Source organism: Bufo gargarizans, chromosome 1 (assembly GCF_014858855.1).
Source record: "Bufo gargarizans isolate SCDJY-AF-19 chromosome 1, ASM1485885v1, whole genome shotgun sequence".
Classification (NCBI taxonomy): domain Eukaryota; kingdom Metazoa; phylum Chordata; class Amphibia; order Anura; family Bufonidae; genus Bufo; species Bufo gargarizans.
In genome coordinates this window covers 455146086-455173541 of record NC_058080.1, presented here as the reverse complement: position 1 = coordinate 455173541, position 27456 = coordinate 455146086, and the positions used below count along the sequence as shown (strand labels likewise).

The window sequence follows — 27456 nt, the reverse complement described above, 5'->3', positions numbered from 1 at the left end:
AGACCCCCACTACCACACACGAGACATTATATAACGTGCAGTGTAAGCATATATACCTACCCTCCTTGTCTATCTTAACTGAGATACACTTAAATGCTATGGATTTGTGTACCAGAATACTCACTCCCCTCGCATACGTAGAGTATGTAGCATGGTAGCAATGTCCGGCCCAATGTGGACTAAGCAGTTTTGTTTGGTCCTCTAACAAGTGCGTTTCCTGGATGCAGCATATCACCGGGCAGTGTTGTTTGACAATATCTAGAATAGCCCGTCTTTTAATACACTCCTTCACTCCTCTAGTATTCCAGCTAAGGAAATGAACTATCCCTGCCATAGGAGCAATGTTGTTATCAGCTCAGTATAACTGATGTAGCCTAGAGGATCTATTATGCAATGGCCCAATAAATTCCGCTTTTCATGTGTTAGGACTCTACCCGTAAAGCTTTGAGAAATCATGGTCACCCCTCACAGACTCTGACTATCAAAAAAATAAATAAAAATAATAATAATTATGTAGAAACCCTCCCCCCTGTAACAATGAACCAAACAATACCCTTCCCACCAGATCGGAAAGGGCACTTTAGCCACCACAACGGGGCCCCACTAAAAACACCTGTGTTACCAGGCACGTGGGATACAATTAGCACCCGCCGTCGAGGCCAAGAACCTATAACAGGCCTACCCCCCCCAGTGATAGGGTGGAGTTCGCAGTACCTATCCCTATGGAAAAAAAACAACAAAAAAAGGGGAACAGCAGCAACAGTGAAAGAGTAAAACTCTCTCTCCCCCTTCTCTTCCTTAAAGTGTACGTTAAACTTAGCAAATATATGACATACACCTTCATCCTCCGCACCTTTCACAACAGTAGGTAATCAACCCCCATACAGTTTACTTCCCCCCTCCTCGCTCAGCTTCTAGACATGAGACATCACATTCTACCCATTTGCTCCCCTGGCTACACTATCAGTTATGCCACTCGCACTACCAGGCACATCACACACTCACCATCCAGCACATCACACACTCGTATCAATGACTGTGCCAGTTATCACCGCCTCTTCTGGTCTTCAATTCCCTTCTGCTGCCAGCTGTCTCTCATGCCGGTCCAGCCATTTCCTCGCCTCCTCCGGATCATCGTGGAAGGTTGTCGACCCCAGCGCCACTATCCGTAGTTTGGCAGGGTACATCATGGAGTACACAACCTTTAGGGATCGCAGTCTTTTCTTTATGTCCAGAAACTTCGCTCTCCGTCTTTGCACCTCCTGGGAAAAATCCGGATACAGGGACACTCTGTTGCCATCGATTGTAAGATCCTCCATCTCCCTGGCCTTCCTCAGGATAATGTCCCGGTCTCTGTAGTGCAGCAACTTCACCAACATGGGCCTTGGAGGCGCCCCAGGTGGCAGCGGCCTGGTGGGAACTCTATGAGCTCTCTCAATAGCAAAGAACTGTGTCAGCACCTCTACTCCAAACTGATCTTTGAACCAGGTTTCTAGAAAATCTGCCGGATGATTCCCCTCAGCTCTCTCAGGGATGCCAACCATCCTGATGTTGTTCCGGCGGGCCCGGTTCTCCAGGTCATCTTGTTTGGCAGCAATTGCATCCATTCTCTTAGCATGCTCTCTCAAATCCCTTCTCAGGGGGGGGCAAAATGTCCTCCACCGCGCCCATTCTGTCTTCCAGGGCCGTGGTGCGTTCTGCCAGTTTTCTCATGTCATGGCGAACAATGGTGACGTCCTCTTTTATGGCTCCCACCTTTTCAGTAAGAGTAGCCAGCGACTTGCTGCAGCCTGTTATGGCCGCCATCACATCTTTTAGAGTGGGTTCATCCACGTCAGATTCTGTAGCCCCCACATTATTTGCATCTTTATCAGGGCATAGTGGAGAAAATCTGTTGTTCTGGGTAATGCATTCCCCAGATGACTCCTCAAGCTCAGGATCAGAGTCCATTTGCATGTCTCCTTTTACAGCCGCTATTCTCCTTTGGGGCCCTTTGCTCACCGCTCCCGCTGAGGACCTGGCAAATCTCTCCAGCCTGGCCGCAGCATCCCGCTGCGCCTCCGTCACTCGGTTCTGTCTGCCCCGGGTTGCCGCGCCGGCGCCATCTTGGGCCTCCCTGTCCACCACCTTGCCGTCCTTTTTCAGCTTCATGGCGGATATCTACAGCCGCCAACACGACGTACAGGCCGGCGATATACTCAGAGGCCAATCCGGAGCCTTCCCCCTTCGTTTGCAGAGGGTCTTTATGGGGTTTCAGGATAAAATGTCCCACGGTGCAGAGGAGCTCGGCCGGCGTGCTGCCGCTCACATGCTCTGCTTAGCTCCGCCCCCCCCCCCCTGTATTGTGATTTTTAATAATATATATGTAATTGAAATAAAGATGTTGTTTAAATAATGAAGTGTGATGTGGTATTGTGGTGGTGTATTGGACTAGGACCACACACTGTGTTACTTTAGTAGTTGGTGTACTATATATCATTTATGTTGTCAATTGTGTGGTTTCCACCCTTAGTTTGGAGACTTCCTCTTTGAAGAGGAAGTGGAGCAGTGCTCTGATCTATGCCAGAAGGTGTTACACCATTGTAGCAGTGCCCTGGAAAGCACAAGGAGTCAAGCCTGTGCAACCCTGTACCTGATAATGAGATACAGCTTCAGCAGTACAAGTGTAAGTTGCCTCCTCCTTTACCACACTACAGAGTCACAAGTCATTTCTTAATTTTGCTTTGAACAGACAAATATTCTTTGTTTTTATATAGAGGAGCATTGTCTGGCCTATAAAACTCCTCAAACAGTTTAGGCACTCTCCATAAGAAGATATAGTTTGCCTCAAATCCTGAGCTAGCCCTCTCACCAACTTAAACCAGTTCTCTCTGCTCTGGACAGATGGGGGACAGTCACCCTGGAGCAGCTGTCTGCAGAGATGCTGGCTTAATTATTATCCAAGTCATGTCTCAAGGCCTGTTTAAAAGATCCAACGTTGACTTATAGGATAGCTGCCTTACATCTGGTGGCGTTAGAGGCAGAGCTTGTTAAGAGTTCATTTGCATACCCTTATCCCATGTTTTTTCTATAGATAATGTTTACACATTCTGAGCCCTGTAGTTTTTACCAGTAAAATAACTTTGAGGTTTTTATGGTTATGTCTTATCATCTAACGACTGTGTTTGATTAATGCAGAATTTTGCAAGAGTGAAAATGCAGGTAACTATGTCATTGGCTTCACTGGTTGGGAAATCCCAAGATTTTAATGAAGCATACCTACGTAAGTCCCTTAGGGGCATACTGGCATATGCAGAGGATGATGAAGAAATGCAGTCTACCATGTTTCCAATGCAGGTAATTTACACGCAAAGCTATACACTAGGGGCCTCATATACCTCCCCCAATATCTGTTATATTCTATATTATTTATAGATGCCATTCAATTTACATGGCTTACAGTTTAGATTGCCTTAATTGCTTTATTTTTGCAAATACTCCATTGTGAACGAATATGAACTGTTATATGACTTTAAAGGGGTTGTCCAATGACACAAAAAGTTCTGTAGAGGTTTTCAAATGGAAATTAATGAAACTTACCATAATGTATACAGGGAGTGCAGAATTATTAGGCAAGTTGTATTTTTGAGGATTCATTTTATTATTGAACAACAACCATGTTCTCAATGAACCCAAAAAACTCATTAATATCAAAGCTGAATATTTTTGGAAGTAGTTTTTAGTTTGTTTTTAGTTTTAGCTATTTTAGGGGGATATCTGTGTGTGCAGGTGACTATTACTGTACATAATTATTAGGCAACTTAACAAAAAACAAATATATACCCATTTCAATTATTTATTTTTACCAGTGAAACCAATATAACATCTCAACATTCACAAATATACATTTCTGACATTCAAAAACAAAACAAAAACAAATCAGTGACCAATATAGCCACCTTTCTTTGCAAGGACACTCAAAAGCCTGCCATCCATGGATTCTGTCAGTGTTTTGATCTGTTCACCATCAACATTGCATGCAGCAGCAACCACAGCCTCCCAGACACTGTTCAGAGAGGTGTACTGTTTTCCCTCCTTGTAAATCTCACATTTGATGATGGACCACAGGTTCTCAATGGGGTTTAGATCAGGTGAACAAGGAGGCCATGTCATTAGATTTTCTTCTTTTATACCCTTTCTTGCCAGCCACGTTGTGGAGTACTTGGACGCGTGTGATGGAGCATTGTCCTGCATGAAAATCATGTTTTTCTTACCTTGCAGACTTCTTCCTGTACCACTGCTTGAAGAAAGTGTCTTCCAGAAACTGGCAGTAGGACTGGGAGTTGAGCTTGACTCCATCCTCAACCCAAAAAGGCCCCACAAGCTCATCTTTGATGATACCAGCCCAAACCAGTACTCCACCTCCACCTTGCTGGCGTCTGAGTTGGACTGGAGCTCTCTGCCCTTTACCAATCCAGCCATCTGGCCCATCAAGACTCACTCTCATTTCATCAGTCCATAAAACCTTAGAAAAATCAGTCTTGAGATATTTCTTGGCCCAGTCTTGACGTTTCAGCTTGTGTGTCTTTTCAGTGGTGGTCGTCTTTCAGCCTTTCTTACCTTGGCCATGTCTCTGAGTATTGCACACCTTGTGCTTTTGGGCACTCCAGTGATGTTGCAGCTCTGAAATATGGCCAAACTGGTGGCAAGTGGCATCTTGGCAGCTGCACGCTTGACTTTTCTCAGTTCATGGGCAGTTATTTTGCGCCTTGGTTTTTCCACACGCTTCTTGCGACCCTGTTGACTATTTTGAATGAAACGCTTGATTGTTCGATGATCACGCTTCAGAAGCTTTGCAATTTTAAGAGTGCTGCATCCCTCTGCAAGATATCTCACTATTTTTGACTTTTCTGAGCCTGTCAAGTCCTTCTTTTGACCCATTTTGCCAAAGGAAAGGAAGTTGCCTAATAATTATGCACACCTGATATAGGGTGTTGATGTCATTAGACCACACCCCTGCTCATTACAGAGATGCACATCACCTAATATGCTTAATTGGTAGTAGGCTTTCGAGCCTATACAGCTTGGAGTAAGACAACATGCATAAAGAAGATGATGTGGTCAAAATACTCATTTGCCTAATAATTCTGCACGTAGTGTATGTGTTCCCTACTTTTTCATTGTTCAGAATTTCTGCTCCCCTTTATATCCTGCTACTACTGCAGCCTAAAGTAACAGCTATCTCCATGACTCCCTAGGGAGAATTTATCAAAGATCAGCATTTTACCAGGCCTTGTCATAAATGATGTGCATCTTCTGGCATTCTGTGTGCTTAAATGAAATCTATGAGATGGCATCATTATTTATGCCAGAAAACTGATAATAAATGTGCGGGGACAGATGGCCTTGCCCACACTCTGCCCCCGCCATGCCCCCTTTTTGGAAAGTTGTGAGGGTGGTATAGAAGTGCCAATTGCACCTAGGTGTAGGCGGAATGGCATTTAAAAAGTCACAAACCAAGGGTTTGTGATGTTTTTTTATGCCAGAAAAGTGCCAGAGGGGGATAATAAAGTCAATCCCCCATGACTCCAAGGCCAGTTACTGAGTCAGCTGCATAGCAATGATCTCACAATATATATATGTTAGTGGGCGGTGATCACAACTAAGCCCCTCCCTCAGGGGAAAATATGTATATTGGCAGTTAGAAATTATGAGAGACATATAAATCTGAGGTCATTAGTCATCAGTATAATGTTAGGTGATGCTGTCTCCATATACTACTTATACTGACTCTGATGTAGCTGAAGGCAGCACTGCTCTGTTATTATGACAGCATAGGCATTAGCTGTGGCCTAGTAGGGGATAGCAGGGGATCTCTGTAATGGCACCTTTCAGGTGTATAAAACTTTGGAAGCTTGTACAGCTCTGTGAATTTTTAGTTTTGGCCTGCAGTGACTGAAATCTTTATGGATGGACCCAATTTCTATGGTCCCATAAGCTCTGAAGTTCCAACACAGCAGACAGCTCCCTTTGTGTCAGTGAGGTAACGAAAGAGTTGGCTGACGGAGAAGGGGGCTGACTTGGCTAATGAACTGATGGAGACAGTCAGCCGCATTTATCATATCAGCTACACAGAGAAGAGGAAGCTCTACAGAAGAAGCTCCATTAATTTCCATTACAGAAGCACTCCAGAACTTTTGTATCATCAGATAACCCCTTTAAGTATATTTGCAGCACTGTTTGGTTGGCACTGGTCTTTGTGTTCTTGGTAACATTGATAGAAGCAATCATAAGCAAATTGATATAACAGTATAGTTTTTAACTATAGCCAGGATACTCTTTTCTCTAAGTGATTAAAAATAACCAAAATATATATTTTTACAATATAACCCTGTTTTCATGTGGCCCCCCAATCAAATAAAAGATGTCTACAGTAAATTGCAATATCAGATTCATTGACTTTTTTCAAATTTCGATATATACTGATAACTCTATTATTTTTAGGTGAATGAACTTTTAAACAATTTAAACAGTATTCTGTCAGATACCGTCAAAATGAGGGCTTTCCAGAAGGACCCAGAGATGTTAATGGATCTGATGTACAGGTATGTGTCAGGTCCACTTCTTCCAGCTTCTCTCTTATTTGCTATGAATTTCTCAGACGGTCTTTATAAGTTGAACTTGAATGTTCATAAACAAACCTTTGTTTTATGATGTTTTATCCATGTTGCTGATGTCTCCACAAGCATTCTTTGCTCTTGCCAAAGATTTTCTAAAACAAGTAATATTGAGTAAAACTTGTAATTTATACATTTAAATCTCTGCTATTTTTACTTTTGTGTACAACTATCAGTGACTGACAGCTATCTATGTATACACACTTACACAGAGAATGCTATCAATCACTGATAACACCTCCATGTGTACAGCTATCAGTGACTGACAGCTATCTATGTATACACACTTACACTGAGAATGCTATCAATCACTGATAACACCTCTCCTGTGTACAACTATCAGTGACTGACAGCTATCTATGTATACACACTTACACTGAGAATGTTATCAATCACTGATAACACCTCGTTGTGTACAACTATCAGTGACTGACAGCTATGTATACACACTTACACTGAGAATGTTATCAATCACTGATAACACCTCGTTGTGTACAACTATCAGTGACTGACAACTATCTATATATACACACTTACACACAGAATGCTATCAATCACTGATAATACCTCCCCCATGTACAGATATCAATGACTGACAGCTATCTATGTATACACACTTTCACAGAGAATGCTATTAATCACTGATAAACCTCCCCTGTGTACAACTGTCCGTCACTGACCGCTATCTATGTATACACACTTACTCAGAGAATGCTATCAATCACTGATAACACCTCCCCATGTACAGATATCAGTGACTGACAGCTATCTCTGTATACACACTTATACAGAGAATGCAATCGATCAATCAATGAAAACACCTCCCCCTTGTATAGCTTAAAGAGGACCTTTCACCTGGATATCCTTAATCTAATTATTATCCTACCTTATAGTGCAGCACCCACTGATGTCTTGGCACTTTTTTTTCTCTAAAGAACACCCCGTTCATCCGCTGTGGTCCCTATATCCCCATATCTTTTGGCGCCTCATATGCTAATGGACGACTCGGTTATACTAGGCATGGACTTGTATTTCTCCTGGGCGCGGTTATCTTCTCCCTGGCTGCGAGATCATCCAATCAGAGCGCCCCACTCTTAGCAAGGGAGAAGGAGCTCAAGTTCTCACAAGAATCGCAGCTCCTTCTTCCGCGAGAACTTGAGCTCCTTCTCCCTGGCAGAAGCATGGGCCGTGCTTGCACACTATAAGAAAAGGCGCCAGCCTTTTCCTATAGCTTGAAAGCACGGCCACCAAAGCTGGATTGCAGGGTGGCCGTAAACCCTGGAAACGAGCAGTGTATAATGTGATGGAACCATGAATCCAGCCAGCAAAGGAGGAAATATGGACATTCACAATACATTAGTAAATGTTTTGTATTAACTTTCTGTACATGATAAATGCCATTTGCTGAAGTGAGACAAACCCTTTAAGCTGGCCATACATTTGAGAAAAGTCAGCTTTAAACCATTGTCTAGTGACTGTCAGTGACATTGATAGATGCCAATTGAAGGTAGGTATCTGTGGAAAAGTTGATCTGCCATGCTGGTTGTCGTTAGGTGCTGCACTTAAAAGCTTATTCACACTTAAAAAACATATTTGCCATATCTGCATCCCATCCAAGTCCATACTATTCCGCAGATCACAACAAAGATCAGTCAGTGATTTGTCATTTTAAAGGGGTTCTCCGGAACTGATTTAAAATGTCCGGCAACAACCTGTCCTAGAATGTGAGCAGGACTGGTTGCCTCAAAATTAGGAATTTGGAAATTCCAATCAATCTTTTTTCACCCTTTTGTATTTCATGAAAACCACCTCATCAACACATAACCTACTTGCTTTCGTATCAGGTTTCTGAACTTCTTTATACTCATTCATGCCTTAGGCCTCATGCACACGACCGTTGTTGTGTTCCGTTCCGCAAAATGGGGTTCCGTTGTTTTGTGATCCGTTTCCGTTTTTGTTTCCGTGTGTCTTCCTTTATTTTTGGAGGATCAGCAGACATGAAGGAAAGTAAAAAAAAAGTCTAAGTCAAGTTTGCCATGCAAATGATAGGAAAAAAATAGACGCGGATGACAATCTTGTGTGCCTCCGCGTTTTTTCACGATTCCATTGACTTGAATGGGTCCGCGAACCGTTTTTCGGTGAAAAAAATAGGACGGGTTATATTTTTTTGACGGACTGGAACCACGGATCACGGACGCGGATGACAAACGGTGCATTAGCCGAGTTTTCAACAGACCCATGGAAAGTCCATGGGTCCGCAGAAAATCACAAATAACCGAACAACGGACACGGAATGAAACACCGGTCGTGTGCATGAGGCCTTATAGAGTAAACAAGTATTTTTTTTATGCATGCATAGAAACATTTTGAATTTTACTGTTTTGATTAGAATTGCTAAGGGCTATCAGACTTCTCCAGACCTGAGACTGACCTGGCTACAGAACATGGCAGAGAAACACGTAAAGGTGAAGTGTTACACAGAGGCAGCCATGTGTCTGGTACATGCTGCCGCCCTGGTCGCAGAGTACTTGAGCTTGCTGGAAGACTGCAGCTATCTGCCTGTTGGGAGTGTCAGCTTTGAGGTAAGTTAAAGTTTTGGGAAAACTTTTGATAAATCATAGAGACATATTAAAAGTTTTCATTAGTGTGCTGAGACCCCCACTGATTGCTAGAAGGAGGAGAGAGAAGTGCACGCATATCATGATATTGTGCTCTCTCGCCTCGCTGCAGAGGACAGAATTGATTTGGGCGAATAGTCTTCTATTGAGCCTATCTCCTGCAGTGAGGAGAGAGCGTGCAATATGCGAGCACTACTCTCTCCTAGTACTATCAATCAATGAGGTTCTGAGCACTCAGACCCCCACCAATCAAAACTTTTTATAGGCCTCTATGGCATCTTGAAAGTTTTACTATAACTCATTGACCTTTTCATGTATCACGTGGCCTAGGAGCAGCTCAGCCCCATTCAAGTGAATGGGGCTGAACTGCAAATACAGCCGCGATACAATGATTGGTAAGCAGTGGTGCTCACAGGAGTGCCAGTGCCTTCTCAAAACAGCCGATCGGCGTGGGTCCCGGGTGTCGGACCCTCACCGATCAGTAAAAAAAAAATCTTGGAAAACCTTTTTAATAATATTAAAGGGGTGTTCTCATTCCCAAAACAAAGACAGGTGCACTCTGCGGTCTTACTAATCCTCACACTGGTGTAAAAATGCTATCCGGTGTAGGATGTCCGTTGTGGTGCTAGTAGTACTGGGTACAAGTGCAGGATCTGCCCCCTGTATAGATGCACCACTGCATATGGGGTTGAGCACTTCCTGCTTTTTAATACCATGCCAATCTGTAGTGTGTTCTCATTCCCATTAAATAAAAGGGAAAAAAATAAGAAATGGCGCATGTCAAAATCAGAAAAAAATACTATATATTGTAACAAAGAAGTAAGATGTGTTTAAAACAATAGCTTAAATAAAGTATAAAATTACAGACATTAAAGTGGTTGTGTCATCTAGGACAGGGATCCTCAACCTGTGGCCCTTCAGTTGTTGTAAAACTACAAGTCCCACCATGCTCTGCTGTAGGCTGATAGCTGTAGGCTGTCCGAGCATGCTGGCAGTTGTAGTTTTGCAACAGCTGGAGGGCCGCAGGTTGGGAATCCCTGATCTACTGTAGGACATTGACGGTATATCGCTAGGATATACCATAAAAGTCAGATAGGTGTGGGTCCCACCTCTGGAACCCGCAACTATCTCCAGAATGGGACCCCCAAAGTGAAGGAGAGCACACCATACATGTGCAGATGCTTCCCCTTCTCTACTATGGGTTCCGAAAATAGGCAACTGAGTACACTTGGCTATTTTTAAAAGTCCCATAAAATTGAATGAAGAGCATTCATGCACTGCCACCTCTCCCTTCACCATTATGGGGTTTCTGGAAATAGCTGAGCTTGGGTTCGGAAGTCCCATAGAAGTGAATGAAGGGAGAAAGTACCTGCGTAGTGCACTGTCCTTCACTGCAGGTGGCCCATTTTGGAAATAGCGATATGCCATCAAAGTCTGAAATGAGACAACCCCTTTAATTAATTTGTCGACTCTATATCAAAACAGGGAAACAATGACAGGTTCTTTTTACATCCATATACTTTGTATCTCTATGGGAAACTGATAATATTCCCAATGACCTTTCCAGAACATTTCCTCTAATGTGATAGAAGAATCAGCAGTGTCTGATGACATCTTGACTCCAGATGAAGATGGAGTATGTTCTGGAAGATACTTCTCAGAGACTGGACTAGTTGGACTTTTGGAACAAGCTGCAGAGCTCTTCAGTCAAGTAAGTGTTCTTCAGCATAATAAATTTGACATAAAACTGCCTATATATACAGTACAGACTAAAAGTTTGGACACACCTTCTCATTCAAAGAGTTTTCTTTATTTTCATGACTATGAACATTGTAGATTCACACTGAAGGCATCAAAACTTTGAATTAACACATGTGGAATTATATACATAACAAAAAGTGTGAGACAACTGAAAATATGTCATATTCTAGGTTCTTCAAAGTAGCCACCTTTTGCTTTGATTACTGCTTTGCACACTCTTGGCATTCTCTTGATGAGCTTCAAGAGGTAGTCACCTGAAATGGTCTTCCAACAGTCTTGAAGGAGTTCCCAGAGATGCTTAGCACTTGTTGGCCCTTTTGCCAACCATCTCGATTGGGTTCAGGTCCGGTGACTGTGGAGGCCAGGTCATCTGGCGCAGCACCCCATCACTCTCCTTCATGGTCATATAGCCCTTACACAGCCTCGTTGTGTTTGGGGTCATTGTCCTGTTGAAAAATAAATGATGGTCCAACTAAACGCAAACCGGATGGAATACCATACTGCTGCAAGATGCTGTGGTAGCCATGCTGGTTCATTATGCCTTCAATTTTGAATAAATCCCCAACAGTGTCACCAGCAAAGCACCCCCACACCATCACACCTCCTCCTCCATGTTTTACGGTGGGAACCAGGCATGTAGAGTCCATCCGTTCACCTTTTCTGCGTCGCACAAAGACACGGTGGTTGGAACCAAAGATCTCAAATTTGGACTCATCAGACCAAAGCACATATTTCCACTGGTCTAATGTACATTCCTTGTGTTCTTTAGCCCAAACAAGTGTCTTCTGCTTGTTGCCTGTCCTTAGCAGTGGTTTCCTAGCAGATATTCTACCATGAAGGCCTGATTCACACAGTCTCCTCTTAACAGTTGTTCTAGAGATGTGTCTGCTGCTAGAACTCTGTGTGGCATTGACCTGGTCTCTAATCTGAGCTGCTGTTAACCTGCGATGACTGGTGACTCGGATGAACCTATCCTCCGCAGCAGAGGTGACTCTTGGTCTTCCTTTCCTGGGGCGGTCCGCATGTGAGCCAGTTTCTTTGTAGAGCTTGATGGTTTTTGTGACTGCACTTGGGGACACTTTCAAAGTTTTCCCAATTTTTCGGACTGACTGACCTTCATTTCTTAAAGTAATGATAGCCACTTGTTTTTCTTTACTTAGCTGCTTTTTTCTTGCCATAATACAAATTCTAACAGTCTATTCAGTAGGACTATCAGCTGTGTATCCACCTGACTTCTCCACAACGCAACTGATGGTCCCAAACCCATTTATAAGGCAAGAAATCCCACTTATTAAACCTGACAGGGCACACCTGTGAAGTGAAAACCATTTCAGGTGACTACCTCTTGAAGCTCATCAAGAGAATGCCAAGAGTGTGCAAAGCAGTAATCAAAGCAAAAGGTGGCTACTTTGAAGAACCTAGAATATGACATATTTTCAGTTGTTTCACACTTTTTGTTATGGATATAATTCCACATGTGTTAATTCATAGTTTTGATGCCTTCAGTGTGAATCTACAATTTTCATAGTCATGAAAATAAAGAAAACTCTTTGAATGAGAAGGTGTGTCCAAACTTTTGGTCTGTACTGTATATGTATACGTACCTCTTAGGCCTCTTGCACACGGCCGTTCTGCTCCCATGGCCGTATTACGGGCCGCATATGGTGGTTCCGCAATACACGGGGCCCCAGCCGTGTGTATTCCACATCAAGGATGCGGACCCATTCACTTGAACGGGTCCGCAAATCCAGAGATGCAGTGCGGAGGGGAACCCACGGATGCACTACGGAGTGCGTCCGTGGGGTTCCGATCCGTGCTTCTGTAAAAAATAGAACTTGTTCTATTTTTTTGTGCAGAACAGAACGATCACGGACCCATTCAAGTTGAATAGGTCTGGATCCGTCCCGGCCGCACGGATGTTGCCACAACTCTGCATGGACGTTGAACAGAACCACAACTGCCGTGTGCAAGAGGCCTTAGTATGATTTTATGGACATCTTATGGATGCCCAGATTTAAGTGTTTCTGTCCTATTACAGAGATGATTTAAGGTCATGAGATTTTATGGAGTTTAAGAAAACTAACTGAAAAAAATATTATAAATTAAAATCCATTGCTCTAGAGCCAATGCTCCAGCGGTGCATTCCATACATCCATGTGACTTCTAGAGCCAATCACTGGCCTCAGCAGTCTTGTGCTGTACATGCTAGCATTACCGTAAATCATAGTATCAACCAGTGATTGGCTGGAGCGGTCAAGCAGATGTAAAATTATTGATGCAAAGATTGACCGGGACTACTGGGCATCAGAGCTGGAGCAGTGGGTATTGAAAAGGTAAGTCATTTTTTAAATTAATTTATTTTGAAAATATTTCATGCTGTTAAGTTTATTGCTTACACTTTTGGACAGTATGTTATATAATATATAATGGGTATATGGGTATCTAAAAATATGATGTTTCTTTTTGTAGTTGTACATGGATGGATTACTACGGCATTTAGGTGTGTTCATATTTTATTACCAGTTGAGAAAATACCAATCACCTATCAACCATGCCTGTAGGATGAACGAGTAGCTGTTTGATCACAATCGTTCTACTATTATTTACAGAAACAAATGATCTGTTTGTTAAGAGCAAAACTGGTTAAAAGTATTTATTCATTTTACTTTAAATGTACCATTTCCTACAGGCAGGATTCTATGAGACAGTAAATGAAGTCTACAAAATCGTCATCCCTGTTCTTGAAGCTCATCGAGACTTCAGAAAGCTCTCTTCCACCCATGAGAAACTCAAGAGGGCATATGATCGCATAATAACTAAGGTACTAAATCCTGATTTCTTTTAATTATACTGTATGTTGAAAAGCAACATCTCTTCACACACATCTAAGGTCAAAGCAATCCGAAGACAAATCCAAAAAAGGAGAAAGGCAGCACTCGCCGTTGAAGGTGAAAACATGTGCAAATTTATTCCATGATCAGCAATCCGGGTGATGCAACGTTTCGGATAGTTATTAGCCTTTTTCAAGCATACATACACTCTGACATGTCATGTGAAGTGACGTCATTACCATGACACAGGAAGTGTTACCTCAGACCACATCCATTATAAAACAGTGCCCAATAATAACATGAATGCAACAGGGATAACTTTGTGTAGAAATAGAGACATAGGCACTCACCAGAGTCAGATCTGCACCAATAAGGCCATATAGTGCTTGTTCGTTGCTTGACCAAAAGTGTACTAGAGTGTACAGCAACCAGTCTGGTCGCTTGTCTCGTTGGGGTGGTAGTGAGATTCTGCTCATGCACACCATGTTACTGATCACCATGGTGAGTAATGCCCATAGTATACATGCGTACACCCGTGTGTTTTTCTGGTGAGAAGACGCATGCACTCGTGACTTGTAGTGATAAAAAGGTACTGAGGCAAAGGAGATGGTAGGTAAATGTTGCCTAGCCAGTACTGGTATCAGTATATGGTAACGGTAACATAGAGCCAGATCCCACCCCCACCCCCCAAAAAAATTGTAATCTAAAAATTGGTTTCACTATAATATTATAATAATGCCAATGGAGCTTGAATGGAGCTGTACTGCAATTCTCTGCACAGTGTGTGGTTGTGACAACTACTATGCAGGGAAATACAATTAAAGGGGTATTCCAGTTATGTTAAGTTATCCCTTTCCCACAGGGCAGGGGATAACTAACGGATCAGTGCGGGTCCACCACTGATCACAAAAATAGGGAACCTGTACCCCATGGAGCCCCCCAAAATGAACAGAGCAGCTGGTTGGCCATTTGCGCATCCGCTCCATTCATTTCTATGGGAGTTCAGGAGATAGCAGAGACTTGTACTTGGCTATCTCTGGAATTTCTATAGAAATAATGGAGCTGCAGCATGCATGCCCAGCCACTCTGTTTATTTCGGAGGGCTCCACGGTGTACAGGGTCCCTAGTGATCATTGGGGGACCCCCACCAATGCAGTAGTATGCATGTGGATAGGAGATAACATAACCGAAATAACCCACAGCACCAGCCTAGCTCTTTGTCCCAGCAATCAGGCAGTGTGGGTCAAATATTCTTTCATTACATGTTTTAGTTTTGGGAAATTTATTTTCAAGTACTTTCGTCTAAAGAAAAAATGATGTAAATAATGTAACGAATATGTTTTTTGAATACAACAGGGGCAGAAGAGAATGTTTGGCACATACTTCCGTGTAGGATTTTATGGAGCAAAATTTGGTGACCTGGATGAACAGGAGTTTATTTACAAAGAACCAACAATCACCAAACTTCCTGAGATTTCTCACAGATTAGAGGTAAATTGTCTTATCCATTTTCTTTTTCTATATTATTGATTTAGAACCGCAATATGTAAAATACCGTTCTGTCAGTGTTTTTAAATGAGGTTAATTGACTGTTCATGCATGTTAAATTGTAAAATTTTAAATGGATCCCAAGACTTACTAACTATGACATACAAGGCCGTCCACAACCTGTCTCCTTTATAAATCTGTGACCTGATCTCCCGATACCTTCCTACACGCAATCTCCGATCCTCACAAAACCTCCTTCTCTACTCTCCTCTTATCTGCTCTTCCCGCAATCACCTCCAAAATGTCTCCCGTGCAGCCCCCTTACTCTGGTACACTCTGCCCCAACATGTCAGACACTCACCTACCATGGAAACCTTCAAAAGATACCTGAAAATCCACCACTTAAAACAAGCCTGCAACCTCCAGTAACCCTGCTGCCATTATAACATTGTATGACCATCTTTACCCTCACCAACTGTATCCTTCTCCCATCCCTTGTAGATTGTAAGCCCTCGTGGGCAGGGTCCTTTCTCCTTCTGTACCAGTTTGCAACTTGTTCATGCTTATTGCAGTTGTTTTATATTATGTATGTACACCCCTTGTAGCGCCCTGAAATGAATGTTGCTTTAATAATAAATAATAATAACTAGGTCAATGCAGTAAATTGTATAAGGAGCAGGTTATATGTAAGTGGCCATTAGTATGCAGGAGGCGGGGAGCGGTAAGGGAAGCACTGCGTCGGCTGTACTCACTCTCCCTTGTCTTCCGGGCCCCGCTCTGCACTATGCCCTGATCACGTACAGCATCAGGACGTAGTGTGAAGTAGGCATGCACTATGACCTGACACTGTGTTATGTCAAATCACAGTGCAGCACGGGCCGGAAGAAGACCAAAGAGTAGTGAGCCTGCATCTGTAAATCCAGAGTGTCTGATGAGGGTCTGATCTGAAGTCTGATGGAGTTTGGGGGTCTGATTTTGGGGTCTGATGAAAAATGGGTGTCTTTATATGGGGGTCTGATTAGGAGTCTGAACGGAGACCTGATGAAAATATTTTTCTCCACCAAATCCTAGTTGCATCTTATAGTCCGGTGCATCTTATAGTCTGAAAAATACGGTACTAGAGCCTAAATTGGCCATGCATAGACAGCACTTATTAAAGGGAGTTTAATATGATGAAAAAAGTCACAATGCTTATATATACAAAACGGTTTAACAAAATGCATACAGTAATACAATGCACAACAGTTTCTTAAAAGGAAATAAACCATAAACCAGAAACCTAACACTCACATAGATGGCATAGGCTCCAGTGCAGACAGAAAACCAGGGCACATTTTCACTACTTTGGTGAGACCCAAGAAATGATACCCAACCCTGGGTTTTCATCAACGCTCTTTCTATGACTCTCTTTTATTATGCCACCCCTCTCCAATCTGGTGGAGGTGTGACTGGCTAGAAGGCAACTTCAAAGGCCCTAGATGACAAGACGCATATCTGCACACACTAACATATATACAGGACTCACCAGGTGGAGGAAAGAGCTGGACCCAAATTAATATGATTATTTGAAACACTGATGAACGATCATTTTGGTTGAAATCATCAGTTTTGGATCAACTTAGAGTAATTTGTATGGGTACCTTGGCAAAGAAAGAGTACATAAGACTCATATTTATGAGTCAACGGTATCGTATAATAACATATCACTGTAAATACATTGCATGTCGTATTGGCACAGAAATTAAAATACATATAATAACATCATATGATCCTCAGAATTATTACCTTGTATCTTTATTTCCACTGTAGGGATTTTATAGTAATTGTTTTGGAGAACATATGGCGGAAATGATTAAAGACTCGGCTCCCGTGGATAAGTCAAAACTGGATCCCAACAAGGTACAGAAAAGATTTCTTAATTGATTTTAGCATGGTTTGTGGTTATCAGAAAAAATTCTGTCTTTTAATACTATTTCTAACTAATGATCTGCTTACTGTCATAGCATTGGAGAGAGATGCTCCTAATTCATGAGGCACAGGCCTCTGTACCAGAAAGTCAGATCTATGGCAGCTATGAGCCAGTGTACGTTTGAACTATAATTTACACCACTTTCTGACATAAATTATAGTAAATTTGCAAGGCCTCTTTCTACTAAACCCATGTACCACCAACTTTTCAGAAATTTAAAGAGTGTGGCATAAAACCACAAAAAGGCACACATTTTTTGTGTAAATGGTGCTTGCGCACAAATGTGTGGCATACATGGGTTGATAAATTCCTCCCATAAAGGTAAAGAGGACCTGTTAACACCCCTGACATGTCTGTTATAAAAAAAAAAAATTATTCCCCTGCAATTACAATTCTGGAGCATCTTTTCGTATAACTCTATGTTGTTCTAATCCTCTGTTATTACTACTAGAAATGTATTAATGAATTTGTAACTGGGTGTTAACAGTTTCCTGGACAGTCTGACACTATCGAATCAATGTTGCCAGTGTCAGACTGCATGAGCTCCTCCTTTCCCACAAGTAGTTACTAAAACAGACATGTCAGGAGAGAGGTGGCAGGTCCTCTTTAATGGTAATATATTGCCCACATATAATTATCACTAGGTGGAGCTTATGAGCTAACTGTATACTCATTTATTATAAAGTTCAGTGAAACTGTATAAAGCTATATGCTAAAAACTTCTTGAGGAAAGTGGCTGCAAGTGTTTTCATTTAGCGCTATGGCTAAATAGGGGAACTGGTGCTTTGTAACAGAAAACAGAGTCCTCACTCAAAGACTTAAATTTTATCAAATGCGAGTACATAAATGCTATAATAAATCACTTATGCTAATAACTCATTGATTTTATGTTCTTTTATCATCTACTTTGCTCCTTAGGCCTACATCCAGATTACATTTGTAGAGCCATACTTTGAGGAGTATGAAATGAAATACAGGATGACTTATTTTGAGAAGAACTATAACCTACGCCGATTTATGTATACCACCCCCTTTACTCTTAATGGACGTCCTCGAGGAAATCTTAGTGAGCAGTACAAGAGGAAGACCATTCTGACCACATTGCATGCATTCCCTTATATCAAGACCCGCATAAATGTCATCCAGAAGGAAGAGGTAGAGTGTTGTAAAATGTGTAAAGAAAGATAATGGTGTAACAAAAAGTTAAAGGCTAGGAACACCGTCAGGGTCAATTTTTTATTATTTTTATTTTACTCATTTATTTTCATCCAATTTTGTTCTACAAGCTTAAGTTTTAGCCTATCAGCATTAAATTTCACATTGAACCCGTCAGGTTGCTGCTCTTGTGGCTCGTTGTATCTCCCTTATCACTGAACTCCTGATAGCTCACAAACACTCATTTAAAGGCCCCTTTAGAGGGGCTCATGCGCGCGGCTCGCAGGGAGGACATGGTTTTGTGAGCTCCGCATGCCGCAGATATCCAAGAATATAGCCACACTGTTCCATTCTGAACTTTCACAGGCAGTGGCAGAATTTTCCCGCCAAATCCAGGACATAGGGAACAGAGTTTCTGACCTGGAGACGCGGACGGATGATATATCAGACTCCATAGGCGCAGACAGGGAAGATATAAACTCCCATGCAGCCCAGCTGGCTGCCCTTGAACTAAAAACAGAAGACCTAGAAAATAGGTCATGGAGAGGAAATCTGAGGATCAGGGGTCTGCCAGAAACTTTTTCTGATCTACGAACCACCCTGCTCACATTATTTGAAGCGCTACTTCCCCAAGCTGAAGCGGGCCAGCTGAGAATGGATAGGGTCCACAGGGCGCTGGGTAAACCCCGCTTTTCAGATCTACCGAGAGACGTTGTACTGAAATTCCATTACCCAGAGGTGAGAGACCAAATCCTATCGGCAGCCCGGAACTTGTCCAACTTACCTGGTCTTCCATCATCAGTCCATCTTTATGCTGGCCTGGCTCCCTCAACGCTCCGTAGACGCAGAGAGATGAGACCGGTGACACAGGCCCTGCAAAAGGCATAAGTGCGCCACAGGTGGGGGTTCCCTTTTGCCCTCCCCTTTCAACTGAACTCTCGCACCCATATGATGCACTCTCCATTGGAGGGAATCGAAGTACTTCAGTGTGCGGTAATCCCACTGGAGCACCCACCTCCATCTACAGCACCGCCTAAACCTCAGTGCCCAGCCAGAGTCTGGACCAAAGTACCAGTTACCACCTCTTCGGCATCCCGTTCTCCTGTTTCCTGAGCGGTGACCCTTGAAGATCATCGCACACTCCACCAAGACTACAAATATGAAGAGCAGACTAAGCCTACATGGCCTGACACAAGTCTACCTTTTCCTTCTACCTCATGGGACCTACCCACTTCTTTATTTTCCTCCTTCTAACTTATTCCTATGCAGGGATTCGGTGTGATGGACTTTCATGTTGCTCTCTACTCTGAGGCCATCTGGGGGTGTTTGGGCAGCTGGTGATGCTCCCGGCCTCCCTCCATTTAGCACACTCTTTCTTGCTGGCCTAGATAGGCATAGCTGCTTACCTGATTATTTAGTGTTTATGATCACTATGTTAACGTTTTATTGTTCTACTGTAAACCAGGGGTGTATGTTCCTTAAAATAATCGCAGGTCACAGATGGGGGTTGGCTACAGGTCGGCTCTTGTGGGAGAGGTCGGCGGGCGCCCCTCCACATCCAAGCTCCTCTGTATATTAATATACTATGTGTAAAATCCTCACTCATAATGTAATGGGATTTAACTCCCAACAGAAACGTAAAATGGCTTTTTCCACTTACCTAAAACATGCGCCTGACGTCCTCTGTCTGCAGGAGTCGCACTTCACTCCCACCTCTCACCCAAAATATATACACCCTCAATACACTAGATTCTTATCTTCCACATATCGTTCTAAAAGTAGGGGGGTGGTCACTATGCTTAAAAACTCATTCCCATTTGCTGTATCTCAAACTATTATTGACCCCCAAGGTCGATATGTGATTTTGGTGGGCACTTATAGGGATGATATTTTATGTATAGTTAATGTATATGCCCCAACTGAAGACCCCATCCCCTTTTTTCCAAAGTGGGGCAGATTATTGAATCCCTCACTTACCATAGCCTTATATGGTGTGGGGACTTCAATTTTGTCCTCAATCCTATTTTAGGCCATTCCTCTCCTCCCCATCATCCCCGCCCGATCTCTCATTCAGCCCAAATACATTGAGTGTTTGAATCTCTCTCCCTAGCTGATACATGGAGAGAGCACAATGGTTCACAAAGGACTTATACCTACTACTCCCCGACACACTAGGTATATACACTTATTGATATGATCCTTACTTCTACGTCTAGCCTGCCCTATTTATTATACTCTAGGCATATTGTATCATCTTGGTCTGATCATGATGTGGCTTTGGCGGAGTTCGCCTTCACTGGCCCTAGTCATGTACCGTATTCAAACCCATCCAGCAATATATGATCAACTCCAAGCTGAGCTGCAGACCTTCTGCACTGAGAACGCTACACCTGAGGTCAATCCTATGTTATTATGGCTTACTCATAAAGCTTTTATTCTGGGCAGACTTGTGGGAGTGGCATCCCGATTAAAAAAGGAACGGGACTCCGCCTAGATAGCACTGGAGGCTAAGCTAAATAGACTAATACGAGCACATCAGCGGAACCCCTCTCTCTACCTTCTTAAAGCTGTAAAATATACTAAATTGCAGCTGAATATGCTGCTATCAAATAGCACAGAGAAAGCTCTCCGATGGACTGCCTCCTACTACTATAAATATTCGAACAAGCCCGATAAGATGCTTGCCCGGCAACTGAAAGCCAAGCAGAGGATTAATCAGGTCTTCCAAATCCGCACCAGAAATGGACGTACGACTTCTAACCCGGATACCATTTATGATACATTTCAGGCTTTCTATCAGCAATTATATTCCAGACCCCCAGCAGGCCATGTGATCGCGGAGGATGACTTCCTAACATCAATCCCTCTCCCTCAGGTTTCCCCTGATGCGCTGGCCGGCCTCTGTGGAGAAATTACCGCAGAGGAGGTGGCATACACCATCAAAACTTTGAAGTTGGGTAAAGTCCCGGAACCAGATGGGTTATCTGCACTTTATTACAAAAAATTAGCCCCTTTCTTTACCCCACATATTACCCAATATTGTAATTATCTTCTACAGGGTGCCACACCTCCATCAGAATTCCTTTCTGCTAGGATTACTGTAATACCTAAACCAAAAAAGGACCCTTTGTTGCCCTCCAATTACATCTCCTTTAATGCTACCAGACATTATACATAGAGACCAGGTGGGATTTATCCCAGGCAGAGAGGCCCCAGATATCATCAGAAAAATCCTCAATATAATCCATGAGGCTAATAGGACCCATACCCCCTTGGCCATCTTGGCTATTGACATTGAAAAAGCCTTTGATACCTTGGATTGGGATTATCTCTCCAAGGTTATGAACCCATGGCAATCCACATCAGATCTCACCCTGATATTACTGGGCTCCCTGTGGGAGGTCTAGAGCATAAAGTAAGCTTATTTGCTGACGACCTCCTTCTTTCCATCACCAACCCTGTTATATCCTTCCCATCCTTATTTAAGGTGTTGGATTCGTTCTACACGGTCTCAGGGCTTTCTATTAATCATACCAAATCCAAGCTTCTTCTTTGTAACTTGTTATCCCAGACTACATCCCTCCTATCACAAAAGTTCCCTTTTCATCTCAGACATAATTTCATTCCGTATCTGGGAATATCTTTGCCTAACAGGTTGGAAAGGTTATACAAAACGAATTACCCTCCCCTGTATCTAAAAATTAGAGAGGACCTTAAAGCCTGGAGATCCCTCCCAGTATCCTGGGTAGGTAAGATTCATATTGTCAGAATGGTGGTCCTCCCCAGACTGCTATATTTATTCAGAACTCTCCCTGTACCAGTACCTAGCTGTGATCTAAACGTTCTACAAACTGAGGCCCTGAAGTTTATATGGGCAGATAAACGTCCACGTATAGCTAGGCAAACAATGTGTCGCCATAAGTCCCAGGGGGGTCTCTCCAGTTCCAGACTTCCTTAAATACTACAAAGCAGCTAGGCTAGCACAATTGTTCCTGACTCACCTTGAACCTAAAGAGCACCCGCTGTGGATCTCACTAGAACAGTCATTATTCACTCCACTGACATGGAGGGCCCTGGTTTGGTCTAACCTCCCGTTACCAACTACTATACGCACAAGGTCCCTCTTGTCTCACTATTCTTTACTTCTCTGGAGGTCAGCTAGATTTAAATTATCCCTACAGTCCAAAAACTCCCCATTAGAATATATTTTGGGAAACCCTGCGTTCCCACTGTGGCTGCAGACTCACAGATTTAATTGGTGGAGATCCAATAAGCTCTGCTCTTTACACAGGTTTCTGGTCCGAGGTAAACTAATTTCGCTAGCTGACTTTAAGGACAGATATGACCTCCCCACGAGGGAAATGTTTAATGTTAACCGGATCTTCTCTTTTTTACACTCCCTTCAGACGTCTAACAGCTCCTTTGATTTCACACCCTTTGAACGCTCTGTAACTTATTCTTTATACAAACAAGGTCTATTATCTAGGATGTATGGGACACTTAATGGTGTAACGGAAGGATCTAAACTACCATATATGTAAGTATGGGAGGAGGACTTGGAGGTAGAATAGTCAGATTCTAGGTGGTACCAGCACTCCCAGACTCTCAATAAGGGATCTTGGCAGACCGCTCTAGCAGAAACATCAATAAAGATATTGCATAGGACCTACAGTCGTGGCCAAAAGTTTTGAGAATAACACAAATATTAGTTTTCACAAAGTTTGCTGGTAAACTGCTTTTAGATCTTTGTTTCAGTTGTTTCTGTGATGTAGTGAAATATAATTACACGCACTTCATACGTTTCAAAGGCTTTAACGACAATTACATGACATTTATGCAAAGAGTCAGTATTTGCAGTGTTGGCCCTTCTTTTTCAGGACCTCTGCAATTTGACTGGGCATGCTCTCAATCAACTTCTGGGCCAATTCCTGACTGATAGCAACCCATTCTTTCATAATCACTTCTTGGAGTTTGTCAGAATTAGTGGGTTTTTGTTTGTCCACCCGCCTCTTGAGGATTGACCACAAGTTCTCAATGGCATTAAAGGGTTTCTACCACTTAGGTGTCACATATTTAGCTGTCAGACACTAGCGATCCGCTAGTGTCTGCTCTGGCCAACCATCCTAATATAATTGCTTTTGGGCGGTGGTTTGGCTAAAAAAACTACTTTTATTAATATGCTAATGAGCCTCTAGGTGCTATGGGGGCGTCATTAGCACCTAGAGGCTCCGTCTACCTTCAGAAACTGCCGCCGCCCAGCGCGTCCCTCCAGCCCGCCCATCTCTTCCTGAATGCGATCCTCCTTGTGAGCGCCTGTATTCTGCGCATGCGCAGTGAATGTCTGACAGCTTCCCTGCTCAGACATCTCCACTGCGCCTGTTCCTCGGAGCACTATGGCGTCATCGCGCAGGCGCAGTGGAGATGTCTGAGCAAGGAAGCGGTCAGACATTCACTGCGCATGCGCAGAATACATACGATCGCATTCAGGAGGAGATGGGCGGGCTGGGTCAACATTTTGGTCCCCGAGCCACTTAGTTATCACTTTTGCCTTATGGCACGGTGCTCCATCGTGCTGGAAAATGCATTGTTCTTCACCAAACTGTTGTTGGATTGTTGGAAGAAGTTGCTGTTGGAGGGTGTTTTGGTACCATTCTTTATTCATGGCTGTGTTTTTGGGCAAAATTGTGATGAGAAGCAACCCCACACATGAATGGTCTCAGGATGCTTTACTGTTGGCATGACACAGGACTGATGGTAGCACTCACCTTTTCTTCTCCGGACAAGCCTTTTTCCTGATGCCCCAAACAATCGGAAAGAGGCTTCATCGGAGAATATGACTTTGCCCCAGTCCTCAGCAGTCCATTCACCATATTTTCTGCAAAAGATCAATCTGTCCCTGATGTTTTTTTTGGAGAGAAGTGGCTTCTTTGCTGCCGTTCTTGACACTAGGTCATCTTCCAAAAGTCTTCGCCTCACTGTGCGCTCAGATGCGCTCACACCTGCCTGCTGCCATACCTGAGCAAGCTCTGCACTGCTGGCACTCCGATCCCGCAGCTGAATCCTCTTTAGGAGACGATCCTGGCTCTTGCTGGACTTTCTTGGACGCCCTGAAGCCTTCTTAACAAGAATTTAACCTCTTTCCTTGAAGTTCTTGATGATCCTATAAATTGTTGATTGAGGTGCAATCTTAGTAGCCACAATATCCTTGCCTGTGAAGCCATTTGTATGCAACGCAATGATGGCTGCACGCGTTTCTTTGCAGGTCACCATGGTTAACAATGGAAGAACAATGATTTGTCAAGTCTGCCATTTTAACCCAATCAGCCTGACATAATGATCTCCAGCCTTGTGCTCGTCAACATTCTCACCTGAGTTAAGAAGACAATTACTGAAATGATCTCAGCAGGTCCTTTAATGACAGCAATGAAATGCAGTGGAAATGTTTTTTGGGGATTAAGTTAATTTTCATGACAAAGAAGCACTATGCAATTCATCTGATCACTCTTCATAACATTCTGGAGTATATGCAAATTGCTATTATAAAAACTTAAGCAGCAACTTTTCCAATTTCCAATATTTATGTAATTCTCAAAACTTTTGGCCACGACTGTACATGGTCCCAGCTAGACTACACCGCATATACCCTGAGGTCTCTTCACGGTGCTTCCGTGGATGTGATGAGGAGGGCACAATATTTGACATATGGTGGGCCTGTCCAATTGTGAGGAGATTCTGGAGCCAAATATGCACTCTATTATCCTCAGTGTTGGGACGCCTCTATCCTACGTATCTGCCTTTTTCTCCTGGGGGACAAACCCTCTTGGTTAACTTATGCCAATAGTCAATAGCATACTTCTTTATGAAAGGCTTAATGCCATCCGCACCGATACCTTTGTGGCCTTTGAGAAGTTCTGGGAGCCCTGGTTGTCCTCCTCCCATTCTACTGATCTTCGCTATTGTGTTACCTTAGGCCCCTTTCACATGGGCGAGTTTTCCGGGTGAATGCAATGCGTGAGGTGAACACATAGCACCCGCACTGAATCCGGACCTGTTCACTTCAATGGGGCCGTGCAGATGAGCGGTGATTTTCCCACATCACTTGTGCGTTGCGTGAGAATCGCAGCATGTTCTACATTCTGTGTTTTTCACGCAACGCAGGCCCCATAGAAATGAATGGGGCTGCTTGAAAATCGCAAGCATCCGCAAGTAAGTGCGGATTCGGTGCGATTTTAGGTGCGATAATAGGGATGAGTAAGCCCGGACCCCATTAAAGTAAATTCACTGTATTATTTTCCCTTATAACATGGTTATAAGGGAAAATAATAGTATTCTCAATACAGAATGCTTACTAAAATGTCGATTGAGAGGTTAAATAAATAAATAAATAACTCACCTTATCCAGGATCTTCTATCTTCATTAAGCAGGACCTGCGCTGACGTCACCGTGCTCACCACGTGGTTAGCGCGATTACGTCATCAAAGGTCCTTTTGGTCCTGAAAGAAGACTATGCCGGCTGCGCGATCAAGTGGATAAGGTGAGTTAATTTATTTTTTATTTTTTAACCCCTCAATCGACATTTTAGTAAGCATTCTGCATTAAGAATGCTATTATTTTCCGTTATAACCATGATATAATGGAAAATAATAAAATCTACAGAACACCTAACCCAAATCCGAACTTCAGTGAAGAAGTCCAGGTTTGGGTCTGGGTACCACATTCAGTTTTTTATCACGCACGTGCAAAACACATTGCACCTGTGCAATAAAAACTAAACAACTCAATCGCAGTCAAAACTGACCGGAATTGTGTGCGCACTCCCGCGGGTTTCTCGCAATGCACCCAGTACACATCTGGAGCAAATCCGGGACGCCCGTGTGAAAGAGGCCTTATAGCCTGCTTCCTTTTCTTTGTGCCATCTTACCATCTACATATACTAGCCTTGTCTGGTGACTTGTATCAATACTGAACCCTGTCATTTCTTTCTGTACTTATAGTTGTACTGTTCTTGGTATGTTATCCAATAATTTTCTTTTTGTATTGTTTTGTATCTTTCATTGTACACCTTGATGATTCCTATGTAACATCATTAGCTGTACTGTCTTAAAATAACCTTTGAAACTAAAGGCCCCTTTAGACTGCCCGATGTTCGCGCAGATTATCGCTTACGGGCGTTTGTCACTAACGAGCGTTCATATGATCTGCCAGTGTAAAGTTGCTGCCGCTTACTCGATGAATGAGTAAAATGCTGGTTGGTCGGGACACCTAAATCATAATTTGCCAGCAGATCATGCAGCACTCTGCTGCCAGCAAACAAAGATTCTGTGTGGAGACGAGCAATGGCATTAGTGATTGCTACTTCCCATAATGTGGAGGAGATGCAGTGGTCTCCTCCACTGACGAGCAGGCGATTGTCCTTCCCGAGAATTGTCTGCTCAGTTGAGCAGTGTAAAGGGGCCTTAAGCCATATTTTTAGCAATTTGATACGAATTTAGCTACAATGTGTGTTTGAGTTGTCAGAAGTTCAGAGATAAGGGCTATACATCCAGAAGTCAAAGCAGCAACCTGATGGGTTCAGAGTGAAATTGGAAGCAAGATACTCTACAGATACTCTGAAATGTAACTGTGTACAACAAAAACTGTTAATATTTTTAAATATAAACCAATTGAAAAAATTATTTGTAATCCAAAATGAATAAAATCCACTTGTGAAGTATATAGAATCTACAACATCTAAATGAGATTTACTGTAATAGAGAAAAATACTGCAGAACTTCTCAAGTAAACTAATGGGACAGAACAGTCCTGATGCTGACAATGTCACAGTGTGCTCCCTGGTGTATACATTGGCAGCCATAGACTGCCAGCAGACAATAGGCTTATGTTGACTTAAAGACACAGTATAATGGCGGGAGTGCGATGACAAACATTGGGTAAACAAGGCCTAACAATTAATGGAAGCAGATGAAATACTTATTTC

The 27456-nt window shown here is 42.9% G+C and overlaps 1 protein-coding gene across 1 annotated transcript in view; it reads left to right on the top strand.

Moving 5' to 3' along the window:
* DOCK8 (dedicator of cytokinesis 8) overlaps positions 1-27456 on the top strand; it is a 209522-nt gene that overhangs the window by 164700 nt on the left and 17366 nt on the right. The window contains exons 36-44 of the mRNA XM_044272650.1: positions 2513-2665; positions 3178-3336; positions 6484-6584; positions 9046-9238; positions 10842-10985; positions 13725-13856; positions 15223-15357; positions 17164-17253; positions 18242-18478. Coding sequence (XP_044128585.1) covers positions 2513-2665; positions 3178-3336; positions 6484-6584; positions 9046-9238; positions 10842-10985; positions 13725-13856; positions 15223-15357; positions 17164-17253; positions 18242-18478 — 1344 coding nt within the window. The remainder of the gene's footprint in view (positions 1-2512; positions 2666-3177; positions 3337-6483; positions 6585-9045; positions 9239-10841; positions 10986-13724; positions 13857-15222; positions 15358-17163; positions 17254-18241; positions 18479-27456) is intronic.